The 14,267-nt window shown below is 41.7% G+C and overlaps 1 protein-coding gene across 1 annotated transcript in view; it reads right to left on the reverse strand.

Annotated features, from left to right (window-relative positions):
* Nucleotides 1-14,267, reverse strand: part of RTTN (rotatin) — a 108,542-nt gene that overhangs the window by 7,077 nt on the left and 87,198 nt on the right. Inside the window, exons 39-43 of the mRNA XM_066623576.1 lie at nucleotides 11,394-11,499; nucleotides 8,649-8,746; nucleotides 5,318-5,395; nucleotides 4,742-4,868; nucleotides 2,462-2,664 (exon numbers count right to left, since the gene is read on the reverse strand). Coding sequence (XP_066479673.1) covers nucleotides 2,462-2,664; nucleotides 4,742-4,868; nucleotides 5,318-5,395; nucleotides 8,649-8,746; nucleotides 11,394-11,499 — 612 coding nt within the window. The remainder of the gene's footprint in view (nucleotides 1-2,461; nucleotides 2,665-4,741; nucleotides 4,869-5,317; nucleotides 5,396-8,648; nucleotides 8,747-11,393; nucleotides 11,500-14,267) is intronic.

Genomic DNA, 14,267 nt, shown 5'->3' on the forward strand with positions numbered 1-14,267 from the left:
GAGGTTCCAGACCTTCAGGAGAACAATCCATCACCAGCTGTGTCCATAGCCTTTGTAAAGCAGTAGCAATGGAATTACTTTCCTGGCCAAAAGAATCAGTTGTGGGGCTTCCCCAGGCCTCCGAATGCCTTATAAGGTAAAAAAATCACTAGTTGCAATTCTTGGGCTAAAAAGGTCATTCTCACAGAGGCAGCACACATTTCTGTGCTGCCTCTGCAGGGCTCAGAAAAGCCCCCGGAGACAAGGAGAACACAGCTCCACTCAAATTTGGAGGCATCCTTTAGTGTTGGGCATCACTTGATGACAAGAGTGGAGCCCTGTTGTTCAGGGACAACCACCTGTAGAGCCAATTGGGTAAAACCAATAACATGTTAGGATTCCGCACCTCCAAAATACCTTAAATTCATTCAAACAACTAAAAAGGGTGTTTCTATCTCTCTCTCTCGTAGGCCTGTGTTATACATAAAAATAAAACAAAACATAGCCTTCAATAAAAAAGTGTTCCCCACCTCTGACTGAGAAGAATCCACCTAAGTAGGAGAAGATCTACAAAGGGCATGTTGCTGAGGGCTCTCAAATGTGGAGGGAGCTCTTGGCTACTTCACTGGTTTTGAAGGCCAGGTTCTCTGACCAGAGAGGCTGGAAACAGAACCATTTCACCATCCATCTGCACCTACATGCTGTAAAAATGTTCCTATTTGGCAGAAGAATACAAGTGACCAAGCTAAGCAGAATGAACTAACAGTTTGTAATCTGCATAAGCTCAGAGACTTTAGTATATAGAATGATCAGAAATTCACACATTCTGGCCATATATATTCAGGGTAGTGGATGCTGAACAATAAAAACAGTTTTAACTGTTGGAAGTTACAGAATGCCCACACAAACTTGTCAAGACACTAAGATCATTCATCCCTTTTTCTGCTCAACTTGATGACTAAAAGGAACAGAGGCAGGGAGAATGCCTTGCTCCATCTATTGCTTTGCTTTGAGAAGCAGGAGAGATCATGAGCTCACAGTGGCGGGGGGGGGGGTGGGGGGGTGAATGTCCTAATGATGAACTGCTTTGAGAAAGTTTCCGACAGTACTCATCAGGCATATGAAGGAAATTACTGCACTACTCAAAGAAGAATTATTGCATCAAAAAAAACCAATCATTTTTGGGAAAGGCATATCCCACACTGTTTGGTTACAAGATAACTACACTTGGGGGGGGGGGGGAGGAAGGAAAGTAAAGAACACCAGTAAAGAGTAGGGGATTGAGATCCACCTTTCCACAAAAAGTGGACACATGGCAAAGTATATGAAGGTGCGTATAATTAATGTCGAAATGTACCAGAGCTGTATGCTCCAATTATATCAAATATTTTATTTTAAAAATACACACTAAAAAATCACTAAGAGCTGGTGATGCAACAGAAACAACAGAAGCAGAAACAACAGCAAGGAGAACCAAATGCACAACTGTCATTTTGACTGAGCAGAGAATAAATTGACTGAGAAACACATGCCTGGCTGGTGCATCAATGTTTCCAGCTGTATTCTTTGTCTGATGTCAACTGGGGGGCAGGAAAGGAGCGACATGTGCTGAAAAGCATTTGCTTTGATCCACTGGAAAGCAAGGGCCACGATCCAGCAGTCATGGCAGCAATACAATTTATTTCAAAATTCAGTTGTGCAAAGAAAGGAGGTTGAAAAGGCAACAGAGGTGGAGAGAGGGACAAGCTGGTACACAGGAAGGATTTAACAGATTTCAGAAATGAAAGTGTTACCTAAATTGTTAGCATTTGCATTCATAAATAACTCTATCACGTATAGAAAAGGAATAGGGTGCTATTCTGTCTGGTGAGATGTTTAAATATCTTGATCCTTAAATATCTTGATATTTTAATCCTGCACGAATACAGGCTGATCGACTCCTCTCACTTGTTCAAACATAAAAGACACAACCATGCACTTTGTGGGCATTGGGAGGGGCCGTAGCTCAGCAGCAGAGCACATGCCTTGTATGCAAAAAGCCCCAGATCAAGTCCTGTCATCTCTTAGTAGCGCAGAAAAGAAATCTTGCCTGAAATACTGGAGAGCCATCACCAGTCAGTGTCAAGTATACAGAGCGAGATAAACTGAAAATCTGACTGAATAGGAAGCAGCTTCCTACATTCTTCTTTCTCTAAAGCAGGTTCTCCCCACCACAGACTATAAGGAGGTAAAGGGTTTTTAACAAGGCTTCTTACTTACCTCGTTCTTCTGTGTATTTGGCAGCAATGGAGAGAACCCAGAAGTGACGGGTGCTGTCACCTACAGGTCCTCCGTTGGGTCTCAACCTTGTCTTAAAAGGGACAGACAGTTGGGAACTACTGCTAGAAAGTAATACTCCAAAGTCTCTTGTGCTTATGACATAAGACAGCAGAAGACAGCATTATGGCTATTCAAATAATATGTACAGGTGTTATGTGCCTACCTTCTGAAGAACTCCCTTACAGTCATGAGATACTACGAGGTTAGCCAGAAGCTGAAAGCTCATCTGCTGAATTATGCTGTTCTCAGCTGGAGTTTGGGAAGCTAGCTTCACAATGCTGAGCATTAGCGAATTTCCAGCTGCAGTTCTCTGGACTGTTTGAAGTGGAGATAATCCACCATTTGCTACACAAAGTGAACCAGAACCTTAAAATTAAAAAAAAAAAGTTATCCTATTTCACACTGTTGCTCTTCCACCCAAAGAAAAATATTTCAGTTACCGTATAAAATGCATTTTATCCATTTTGATCTGACCCCTTAACATGAGGCTTCAAAAAGTTGCAGGCAAACAAGCTGTGAAAAAGTTTTAAAAACAGGAAGTTGCTTTGGCTTGGCAGCTTTCTGTCAAGGTTAAGTTGATTAGAGAAGATAAAACCACAACCTATTTTAATAATTAGCACTAATTTATGTATTTTTTCATGTATTTAAACCAGCCTTCCTCTGGGGTGGTGTACTTAGTTCCTCCCTTCCTTTCGTCCTCATACCCTCCCTGTGAGGTAGGCAAAACTGAGAGATAGCGACTGGCTTAAGGTAACCCAGGAAGCTTCAAGGTTGAGTGGGGATTTGAATCTGGATCTTCCAGGACTAAGCCCAGCTTCCAAACCTATACACCATTCTAACTCTATAAATTATAATTCATATTCTTAAAACACTGACATACAAGAATTGGTATTTGCTGTCAGATGTTGGAGATCTCATCGCATAAAGTTCGTGCATGTAACAGCACAAGTGTCTGAGGGAGAGAGGCAAGAGACACTTGCCCTTCCTGCCATTCAATGGAACAGCAGCAGCAAGCTAGATGGGTCCCCTCAGTTTCAAGGAAGCAGTTGCAATGTGACCCTGGAGAGTGGTAATTTGAGAACACAGATGGTGAAGGTAAATCTTTGGATCTTCATCCAGATGTATAGTTTTACACCATCAAAAAATTGACACTACATCTGTAAAGAGACACACAGAATCTATTCACAAAAAGTAAAACTCACTTCTGCACGTTGTTTAGACCCTTACTGGGGTGAAAATGTTTTTGAGTTTATAGATCGCTATAAGGATTTAATTTTATAAGAAGCGCAGGAAGGCTGCCCACAGCCCGAATGATTGAAAAGACTAGATGATATTAACAGGAAGCAGTTAACTTCCTGCTTCCTGTTAGTGTTCAATCAAATCTCTTCAAGCAATCAGGTTTGAAGAGCCTGCCTGCATACTCTATATGCATTCAAGCTTACAGTGACCTATACAAGCAAGAACATTTTTTATTTTATTTATTTATTTATTTATTTGAAGAACTTATATCCCGCCTTTCTCCTACATTCAAGGACACTCAAGGAGGCTTACAGAGTAAAAACTGATACAAATTAAATTAAAACATTTTTGCCATGGTAAGGATCTAAACAATGTCAATGCGTGTGCAGGAGGGCAAAAACAGGGTTCCCCCTTTAACAGAGGGGGCCTTGAAAAGATCCCCCTGCGGATATGGTGGCCCTCCTGTATACTTACAAGTGTACATATAAGCAGAAATAGAACTATTAACCTCATAGCAACTAACCATAGATTAAGAATGAAAAATTCTTCTGCCATAGGGGAGAGTTGTTAATATATTTATATACTGTAGATTCAGGGTTGAACTAACAACCCATATTAGAAGCTAAATACAGTATTTTGATGCTAAGACCACTCCCTTTATCTGGAAATGTTTCTACAAGCACAGTTTCCTCCTCTGCTGGAACTGCACAGAAGTGTTCTGCTTTTTGCAGTTCAAGGCTTGATCCTTTAGGAAAGTAGGAAGGATACAGAGAATTAACTCTAGTTGCCTGGTTCTTCACTCAAGTGGAGATTGACCCTATCGAAGAAAGCCAGTTACTGAAACAGTTGATAGCGCCTGACTCATGACACTGTGCCAAATGAATACCTCCAAGACCGTAATAGAGTGTTACAAAGAAGTTGGTTGCATCAAGAGTAAAAGATTATTTATTCAGAGTCAGTGTGTTATATACAAACATAATATACCCACTACTTAAGGGGGCAGGTATGTTACTATACCAGTTCTCATTTCAGATTTGTAAGGGGAGTGTGCAAGAAAAGCTTTAGCATGAGGAGCAGGATTGAGTATATAAAACAAATGCTAGATGCAGTTACTCATGTCATTTTTCTTTCTTCATAGCTTTTACACTGATGGATGCTTAGGGTTGCTTGCACTATGGAAAATAGCATTGAAACCATCTCCTACCTGAAGGATAGTTTGCAGTGAAGACACAAAGTAAATGCAGAGTTGTTTGCATTAGTGAGTCATCCATTAAAAGCCATGGCCACAGAGAGTGCAAAACAGAGATAAGGTGAGTTCCAAGGGCTGCTGCCTGCCAGGAAGAGACAAGACACAGTACAATACCAGAAACCAGTTTCCTAAGTGATGTTCCAAGTCAAATTTAAAGTGCGTAACAAACACTAGCATGGATGTGTTAATCAGGGAGGAAAAACGGACCCTTCTTAAATAGCTAAGGTGCTTGCTTGAGTGCAAAAAACACACCCTCTTTTCAACCTAAGTCAGCCTTGGGATGCCACTTTGAGGCACTTACCAGGCTCAAAAGTGACAAAAGAACCAAAGTATAGCTCCCAGTTCTCAAATTTGTAGAATACCAGGGCCCAAAGTGCCACTTACAATAGAGAACCTCCCCCTCAACATCAACAGGATGGGGACTGCTCCTGAAGCATCTGTCAGTGACTACCAATATATCCCTCCCATGTGCTTGGGAAAGAGTCCGTCACATATTTGTTAAACGGTGCAAGTATCCTCTGTGTCTCTTACTTTGCAGTCTTCATTTTGAAAGAAACAATTCCTTAGGAGCTGGATGACAAGCTTTAATTCTTTGCCAAGGTTATCATCCTAGTGGAACAAAAAGTGATCTAGTGTCAATATCCAAGCAGAGCCTACTTTATATGACTTATATAACACTTCTTGCTTTTGGACTCATTTTACCACAGAGGCATTCCAAAAGTGCCTGACTATCTTGCACTACTTTCAAGATGCTGAGATTCTGTCTGTGAAAAAGATTATTGAATTTCAATAAGTCCATCCAACACAGAGACGTATTTCAGTTCCAGTACGTGTAAAAGAACAGAGATACAATACAGGATCCATAAGGGATGCAAGGTTTTCAATCACAAGTCCATTGGTTGACAATAAAAGGCTTTGCTCTTTTGAAGCAATGAGAAGGTAGAAGTGAGATGATGAAATGGCAGGGGAAGCAACAGACAAACAACGTCTTAGCAGATGATTCAGTAGGCGTCTGCCCTTGCTTTTAGTGCAAATATGCAAACATATGTTAGTTTAAGTCCTCTTACTTTAAAGATTTTTTTCTCTTCCATTTTAATGCTTAATTCTCTAAAAACAGGAATTATGCAATTTAAAAGACCATTCCTAGCAGAAAACATTAGCATAATCCTATAGGTGGGTTTCACAACTCCATGTGAGGAGGTCTAATATGGACTGATTACAGTGCAACCCAAGTCTGGATGGTATGATAAACACATCATTTTACAAGATTATGTATATGGTTTTAAGAAGAATAATTTGATTTTTATCCTTTACAAGTTGGGTTTGTGCCAAATTACTCAAGGAAAAATAAAGATTGACTTGGCCCCCAAAACCCTCTGCTCTGAGATCCAGAAGCTGAAGTATTCTTTTGTGCATATATTTAGCAGAGAGAGAGAGAGAGAGAGAGACGCATAATCAATATAAGAATTGAACTAAGGGCTCTGGAATTGAGATGTGCAAGCATCAATGTCCCTAAGGTTAGAGTGCTAGGTCATAGGCTCCATTTGTTCACAAAAACATCTTCTAGTCACTGAAACCTACAAGCATCACTCAGTATCCATGGTTCCCTTTGTTTATCTTCATTACAGTTGTGCGAAATGTCTCTTGCTTTAACCAAACAAGCAGGCAGGCAGCCTCTTGCAATTACTGTAAGCCAGGGGTGCTCAACAGGTGGATCGCGATCTACCGGTAGATCGCGAAGCAAAATGAGTAGATCGCGGAGTGCCGACCCCCCCCCCCTTCAGGTGCCTCTGGGAGGAAATGCAGGGAGTAAGGCCCATTGTACTCAATGGGGCTTACTCCCAGGTAAGTGTGGCTAGGATTGCAGCCTCACAGCCTAATCCTAGGCATGTCTACTCAGGAGTAAGTCCTGTTATACTCAGTGGGGCTCAAGGTACACCAACATACATTGTACACATAAATGTTATATGTTATGATGGCGCGAACATTGTAAAAAAAACTCTGGTAGATCTCCGGGCCTTGCTGGGTTTCAAAGTAGCTCTCGAGCCAAAAAAGTGTGAGCACCCCTGCTGTAAGCCTTTTGCTTTCACAAGCAAGCAGGCTAGAAAGGACCCTAAGACTGAATGTTAACTTCCTACTTCCTGTTAATGTTGCCTCTCTGTTCTAGCGCCTGCCTGCCTGCCTGCCTGCCTGCTTGTCTGTTAAAGCAAGAGCCGTATAGTAACTGCGAGGGGCTGCCTGCCTGCTTGTTTTGTTAACAGAGCAAGAGACATTTCCCACAACTGTAATGAAGATAAACAAAAGTAACGGGCATGTGGAGTGGTGGAGATGGGGTACCGTTTTATCTATGGTTTCCAGTATCCTTCGGGAGGCCAAGAATGTGTTTCCCCGAGGATACTGGGAGATGCCTGTACTGGATATTCCATGTAATATAGCTGGGTTAAAAATGGTCACTTAGAACATTTTTGCAGAGAACCACTAGTGACCAGGAAACAGCTAAGCATCTCCCCTTTCCACTCACCAATTCCACTCTGCAAATCCTCCTCCAACTGTCACCTTATGAGAGAAAACAAAAAGGTTGGGAACCTATAGCATCATATAGTGAGCTGGAAGTGACCTTAATGGTCATCTAGTCCAACCTCCTGCTCAGTGCAGGCAGACAACTACTACAGCATCCCTGACAGGGAGCTTTCCAGCTAGGTGTCGCTTTACCTTTAGGGCTGTATGTTAAGAACCCAGTACAATTAGAGCAGTGTTTCTCAAGCTTTTAGGGAGATTTACTCCCTAAGTATGTCTTCGCAAAGGCAGCGATCTGTTTCCTAGGATTGTGTCACTAAGAGGGACGAAGGGGGTGCTTTTACTCACACCGGGCTGCAGGAGGTGCCATGAGCCCAGCACAGCCCTCTGCAGGGCTTCCTGAGTATTGGAACATTCAAAACAAGCAATAGCAAAGCACCTCCTGGAAATCGGAATGCTTTGCGATTGCTTGTTTTGAACATTCCAAGCCTTGGGGAGCCCTGCAGAGGGCTGCGTGGGGCTCCTCACAGCTCCTGCAACAGTCTGCAGCCCTGTGTGAGTAAACCCCCCCCACCTTCCTTAGCCACACAATCCAAGGGATCACGTTGCTGCCTTTCTTTTTCCTTTACACCTTAAACCAGGGGTGCTCACACTTTTTTGGCTTGAGAGCTACTTTGAAACCCAGCAAGGCCCAGAGATCTACCAGAGTATTTTTTTACAATGTTCGCGCCATCATAACATATAACATTTATGTGTACAATGTATGTTGGTGTACCTTGAGCCCCACTGAGTATAACAGGACTTACTCCTGAGTAGACATGCCTAGGATTAGGCTGTGAGGCTGCAATCCTAGCCACACTTACCTGGGAGTAAGCCCCATTGAGTACAATGGGCCTTACTCCTGGCGTTTCCTCCCAGAGGCACCTGAAGGAGGGGGGTCGGCACTCCGCGATCTACTCATTTTGCCTCGCGATCTACCGGTAGATCGCGATCCACCTATTGAGCACCCCTGCCTTAAACAGATGGGGGAACCTTTATACAAACTGGTGGGTCACAACCCACCAGTTTGAGAACCACTGAATTAGAGCAAAGAGAAAGAGAACAAATACCTATCAAGGAGATGGGGATGCTATACAACGAAGGGTTCTGGGAGGTGGAGGGTGGGATTGAACTCTAAATGAAACTGACAGTCCAGTCAGGTACGAGAATGATTCAGTGGGTGATAGCAGAATCCAAAGAAAATGAAAAATTCTGGCTAACCAGACAGTAAAGAACGAATACAGTTTAAGAAGAAAAATGCAGCTCAGTAGATTCCATATTTTAATGTTTCTGTAGAACTCTTTACCTTTCTTTTCTGGGCTACTTTTCCAGGCCTCAAGGAATCAAGGTTCAATTGCGCATGAATGTGCTTCATTTTTTCCAAACAGCTCTCTATGAGGTTGGCTGTAATAATGGAAAGTAGCCTTTTGTTTTTCTTTTAACAAATCAGCCCATACTCAAAAATACTTGCAAAATGTGCAAAACAAGTACACTAGGTATTAACATAAGAACATAAAAACAGCCCAACTGGATCAGGCCATAGGCCCATCTAGACCAGCTTCCTGTATCTCACAGTGGCCCACCAAATGCCCCAGGGAGCACACCAGATAACAAGAGACCTCATCCTGGTGCCCTCCCTTGCATCTGGCATTCTGACATAGCCCATTTCTAAAATCAGGAGGTTGCACATACACATCATGGCTTGTAACCCATAATGGATTTTTCCTCCAGAAACTTGTCCAATCCCCTTTTAAAGGCATCCAGGTCAGATGCCCTCACCACATCCTGTGGCAAGGAGTTCCACAGACCAACCACACACTGAATAAAGAAATATTTTCTTCTATTTGTAATCAATAAATCATCTTTTGAACTTAATATAATTAAACATCTTTATTATGCCCAAAATCCAAAAATACGCCATCCATCTGGACAGCAGCCATGCAAAAAGACAAGTACCTGAACTTAAGTCATGTCAAACAGCATTTGAATTTAACAACACAATTTCACATAACTTAGACTCCAATCCTACTGGGGCACTGTGCTGCTTGAACTACCATTCTGGCAGCGCAAGACCCTTTCCAGAGGTGTGAAGGCTGGGCTGCCATTTTGTGCTTCTGGGCAGCTGTTGCAAAAAAGGAGCAGCTCTACTCAAGCAGCAGCAGCTCCCAAAGCCTCCATCAGCAGTGGTTAGTTGATGATGGCATGTTGTGGACAGGGGGAAGGGGGGAGTTTTAGAGCAGATCAAGGTAGGGCAGGGAGGAAGGAGTTAGGAAGGGGGTGGATCTCAGTGGCACCAGCCTGCTCAAGAACTTATTCCTTTTATCCCAGTCCTTGTCTCTTCTAGGATGTGCGCCAGCAAAATGGCTGGGGTAGGTCCAATGAGACCTATAGGAAATCAAGAAGCCTAGCAGGTGGCAAGAAAAAAGTATTTTTACTCACCTCCTGTTGGTTGTCCAATCCCACCATTGGATGCAGTGCAAGTTCCACCAGAGCAGCTGCATGGTGGGGCAGTTGCATTGGCACCAAAGGTGGGGAATAGGTTGAGCAGTTAGTCCCTTTAAGAAAGCATTTCAAAATGTATATTGAACTGCTTATACCCCTTCTACATTGTCGGAAATGTACAGGTTCTCTTTACCATCAGCAGTTTGTTCTGCCAACTCCCTCTGTAGGGAAGACCCTCAACAGGGACTACGTCACTAACTGCCAGGAGCCAGAAGGAACTGCCAAAAGCCAGATGACATATTCCTAATATACTGTACATTTTTTGCGGACTGACATGGGAAGTTCAGAGACAATTTTAGCTAAAAGTGGAATATAAATATTACATAATGCGTAAGCAATTGGCCCAGCACTGGGATAGGATTTCCATTCAATCAACATTACCAACACTTGGAATAACTAAAGATGTTGGTGAATACTTCCTTGTTTCACTTTTCTCCCAGCTCTCTTTTCTGGAAGTGTGTTGGTAGAAAGGGAAAAGGAAAGAGTGTGGCTTCCAAACAAAAGTATGTTTAAAGGTTGAAAATGCATGCACAAATACCATTTCCTGAGGAAACCACCACACAGCTGGTGAAGAATAAAGCAACCTGCCTTGTTTTTGTGATGTATGAAAGTACGGCAGTGCCTCACTCTAAATTGTATCACCCTGAACATGCAACTATTTAGGCATGCAGGCAAGGTCATCTATGGGTTCCTCCCTACAGCCGCCCCTCATGCTTGCATGAGGAGCATTCCCATGCAGTACCAAATGCCCACTTTCCTCTGTCAGGGAACCCACACTGTTGCTCATACTATGGATTATACTACTAGAGATTTGCTCCCGAATCTCATAACAAGTACCAAGGTGTTCTAAAATTGTTCTCCCCAAGTTCCTGAAGTAATTCAGGTGCTAAAAATCCATGCCAACATTGACCTCATATTTTCCCCACAAAGTCTGTAAAACACATCAATGTCCAAAAGCAAGGTGTTCTGATCAACAAGATTTTCCACAAGGGATTTATTCTAAGTGTCACACAGGTTCAAGAGCATTCTAATGACAACACATTCCTAGTCTCATCATCCAAAGTCTATATGCAACAACTATGAAAAAGAGAGAGTGCACTTAGTGCCATACTTCAATACCTATAAATCCACAAGTCTGCTGCAGAAATGGGGATGCATTTGCATAATACTGAAGAGGCCCAAAAATGGGTCAGAGAGGCCCATCTGAGTCAGAGTCTTTTTAATGGCATATAGAATACACACACACCAAAATGATAGTCAATTGCTTAATCTTGAACACAGTTTTTCTAGCAGCGACCCTAACCACCGGTCCACAATTTGATGGTCACTGTGCTCTGCATTTAACTACTTTTAAATCTATATGCTTGTGAGCTGCCTGGAAAATCTCTTTTTAGGTGGAAAAGCATAATAAAAATATTCTCACAGCATAATTGGCAACACTTGTCTTAAGTGTGGCTTTTGTCTGTTGTCCATGGAAAACCAACCATTTTGTGTGGCACAAACAAGGACCATTTAATTTAAAATATGTTGTAACATCTTAACACCTCACCTTCCAAAGCACATTTCTGGGCACTTTTACTGACAGCTAAAAGGGGAAGCAAAGCACTTGCAGCAACTCTTTTCAGCACATCTTTGAAAGATTTTCCTTCATAGTTCTACAAATAAAAACAAACATTCAATCAACACCATGAAAAATTAAGACACATGCTAGAGAACTGTCAACATTTAATGACTACTGTTTTCACATACAAGTCCTGTTAAGAGATCCAGTTCTGATAATATGCTCATCTTTCCTTCTCCCTTTAAGATGGCAAATTTAGGGATAATCTAGTTCTCAGAGTTGTGCCCAGGGTGCTATGAAAGTGCCAGATGACACTCAGGAAAGAGTTGCTGAACCCTTCCCCATCTCACATAGCCTCACTGCTTCTCCATGGCAGTTTTAATTCTTTTTTCAAAACACTACCAGGAGAAAATTGCTGTACAGAAATGGCTCAGCATCCCCTCTGCCCATTCCTCCCCCCCCCCATCCCACACATCCATCCCCTGATTAATAGGAACTCGGTAGTGACTGGATTTCAAGACACAGAACTGCAGCTGTTGCATCTTATTTGCTTCTCAGCAATACCTGCAGGTGACCCTAGTACTTCCTCAGAAGAGCTCTTTCATTTTAACTGACCTTTTTATTCCTGTTGATAAACTCATCATCAAATCTTCAGCTTTAGAGCTTTCAAGCTACAATTTCTTCTCTATATCTAAACCTCAGCCCTTGGTCTGTCCTCCTCCTACACCCAGCTATGATATCTGTATCTACTGTGATTTTGCTATTTTAAGTCATTTCCCTGTAATTACATTCCTTTTTAAAAAGAAGTGAATCCAGCTTCTCCCGTAAGTTTCTTGCCCTTTTCTGAGTCTTCTTTCACAAAGCTATAGCTATTATCAAACTATCAAAGAGGCTGTCTATCAGTATGACACGCTATATTTTCATTCCTTCCCAGAAGCTCCATCTTGATCTCTGACTCCTCTGCCAATTCTGCTGCTTGATGCCTTTGGTTGTCCAGCTCAGATGCTACAGTGGGTAGACCAACCACCATTTTCTAGGCAGCTAAGCACTAAGCAGAACTCTAACATCAGATCTGAATTATACAAGGTTGTGATACCAGGGACCATCATTGTGTGATGTAAAAAGTATATCAGACTTAAAAAGAGGACTTAAAAACTTCTAGCACTTGGTAAACGGGCTGTCATGGGGAAAATTCCTGGGGACGATACCTCTATGGACAAACCAAAAGGCAAGGCCAAACATATTTCTCAACATTTCTGTGTCTAGACTTCCTAGTTTTATTATTTGATCTTCTTTTGTTTTTATTCCAGCTTTCTTACTGTCTCTCTCTCCAACTACCATGAAATTTATTCTATAACCCATTATTTTCTTCTCTCTTCCAGAAAAATGTGCACAAACCTGGTTCATTCACCCTGTACATACTCCAACTCATACATCCAGAAGTGTGCTGGAATCATACCATACTATCCCTACCAAACATGTATGTGTGGGGCTTAGCATTTGCATAGCATAGCTGCTTGGGGGCAGGATGGCATGAGCCCAATATTCAATTGTTTATTTGGATTCAGCCTCCACGTAAGACTCAGCTCCCTCTTCCTCCAGTTACTCCAAGTTGGTCTCTATCTCTTATTGAGCTCCCTCTTTTTTCCTTGTGATCCTCTTAATTGCTTCTCAGCAGGAAATAAATCTATCATCTGCTTTCTGCTGATAAATTTGTTTTTATACTCTTAAGCAACCACGTGGATGTCTTCTTGCAGCATTCCAAACTATTCTATTTGATATATTTGTTCTTATTTTTCCCATCTGAGTACCAGTAACAAAACTGGTTTCTTCTTCTCCTTGTGAACTGCATACTATCCCATCTACCAACCAACCACACCATTAAAAAAAAAATTTGACTTGAATTCTTGATCCCCCTTTGCTTAGTTTCAGTTTCCCCTTGGAATACAAATGCTTAACACACAGTGGGTTAATATTCTCGCATCAAGCATCTGTGCCTTTTCTTCCTTTTCTTGTTACATGCTTTTTTCTGGGGCCATGTATGTTTGTGCATTTCCAGTGGCAGTAGAAATGACAGCAGGTCAGGCAGTTTTAAATGTACATTTCAAGTAATAAGGAGTACAGAACAAGTAATATCTAGATCCAGTAAGGGTAAAACTGATGCTAACCTGGAGCTAGTATACCAAATCCACTAATCCCGACTGCTCCACCCCAATATAATTAAGACCACTATTAGACTGAAGTTGACATATATTAAATGGGTCATTAGAAGGAGGCTATAGCTCCATTTATACTGAAATGGAAAGAAGCATTAGCAGTTCATATTAATGGAAAGACATCTGAAAAGGAACAGGCTTGAGGCAATAGCTAGTTGATGAATGCAGCATCTGAAATGAGACTCACATATCTTTTGACTTATATGTGGTCCTAGACAGTAGCTGTCTGGTATATTTTTCAATCCCATCATTTTGCAGTAAAAGTAATACTTTTGCTGGACTCATCATCTACAGAAAAACTCAAGGCAAGAATAAAAGGCTGAAAAGAAATTAGCAGAAGCTCAATATATTTGGGCACAGAGGCAAAAAAAAACCCCACAGAACGATGGGCAATTGACCTGGTAAAAGAAGATTAGAACACCCAGGCATGAAGTGCTTCAGTATTTATGACTAGTCTAAGTCTTAAGATAAAGATTTAGATGGCAGGAGATCAAATAAAACATTTTTTACAAGAAAATGGAAAAAATAAAATACTTCAGAACTGATATTCTGTAGACACTGATCAGCACTGAGTGAGGGGATTTCTGGTAGAGATTATGAGAATGCTTAAGAACAGTTGTAATATGGTTAACTGTTTGAACATTGC

Source organism: Tiliqua scincoides, chromosome 4 (assembly GCF_035046505.1).
Source record: "Tiliqua scincoides isolate rTilSci1 chromosome 4, rTilSci1.hap2, whole genome shotgun sequence".
NCBI classification, from domain to species: Eukaryota; Metazoa; Chordata; class Lepidosauria; order Squamata; family Scincidae; genus Tiliqua; species Tiliqua scincoides.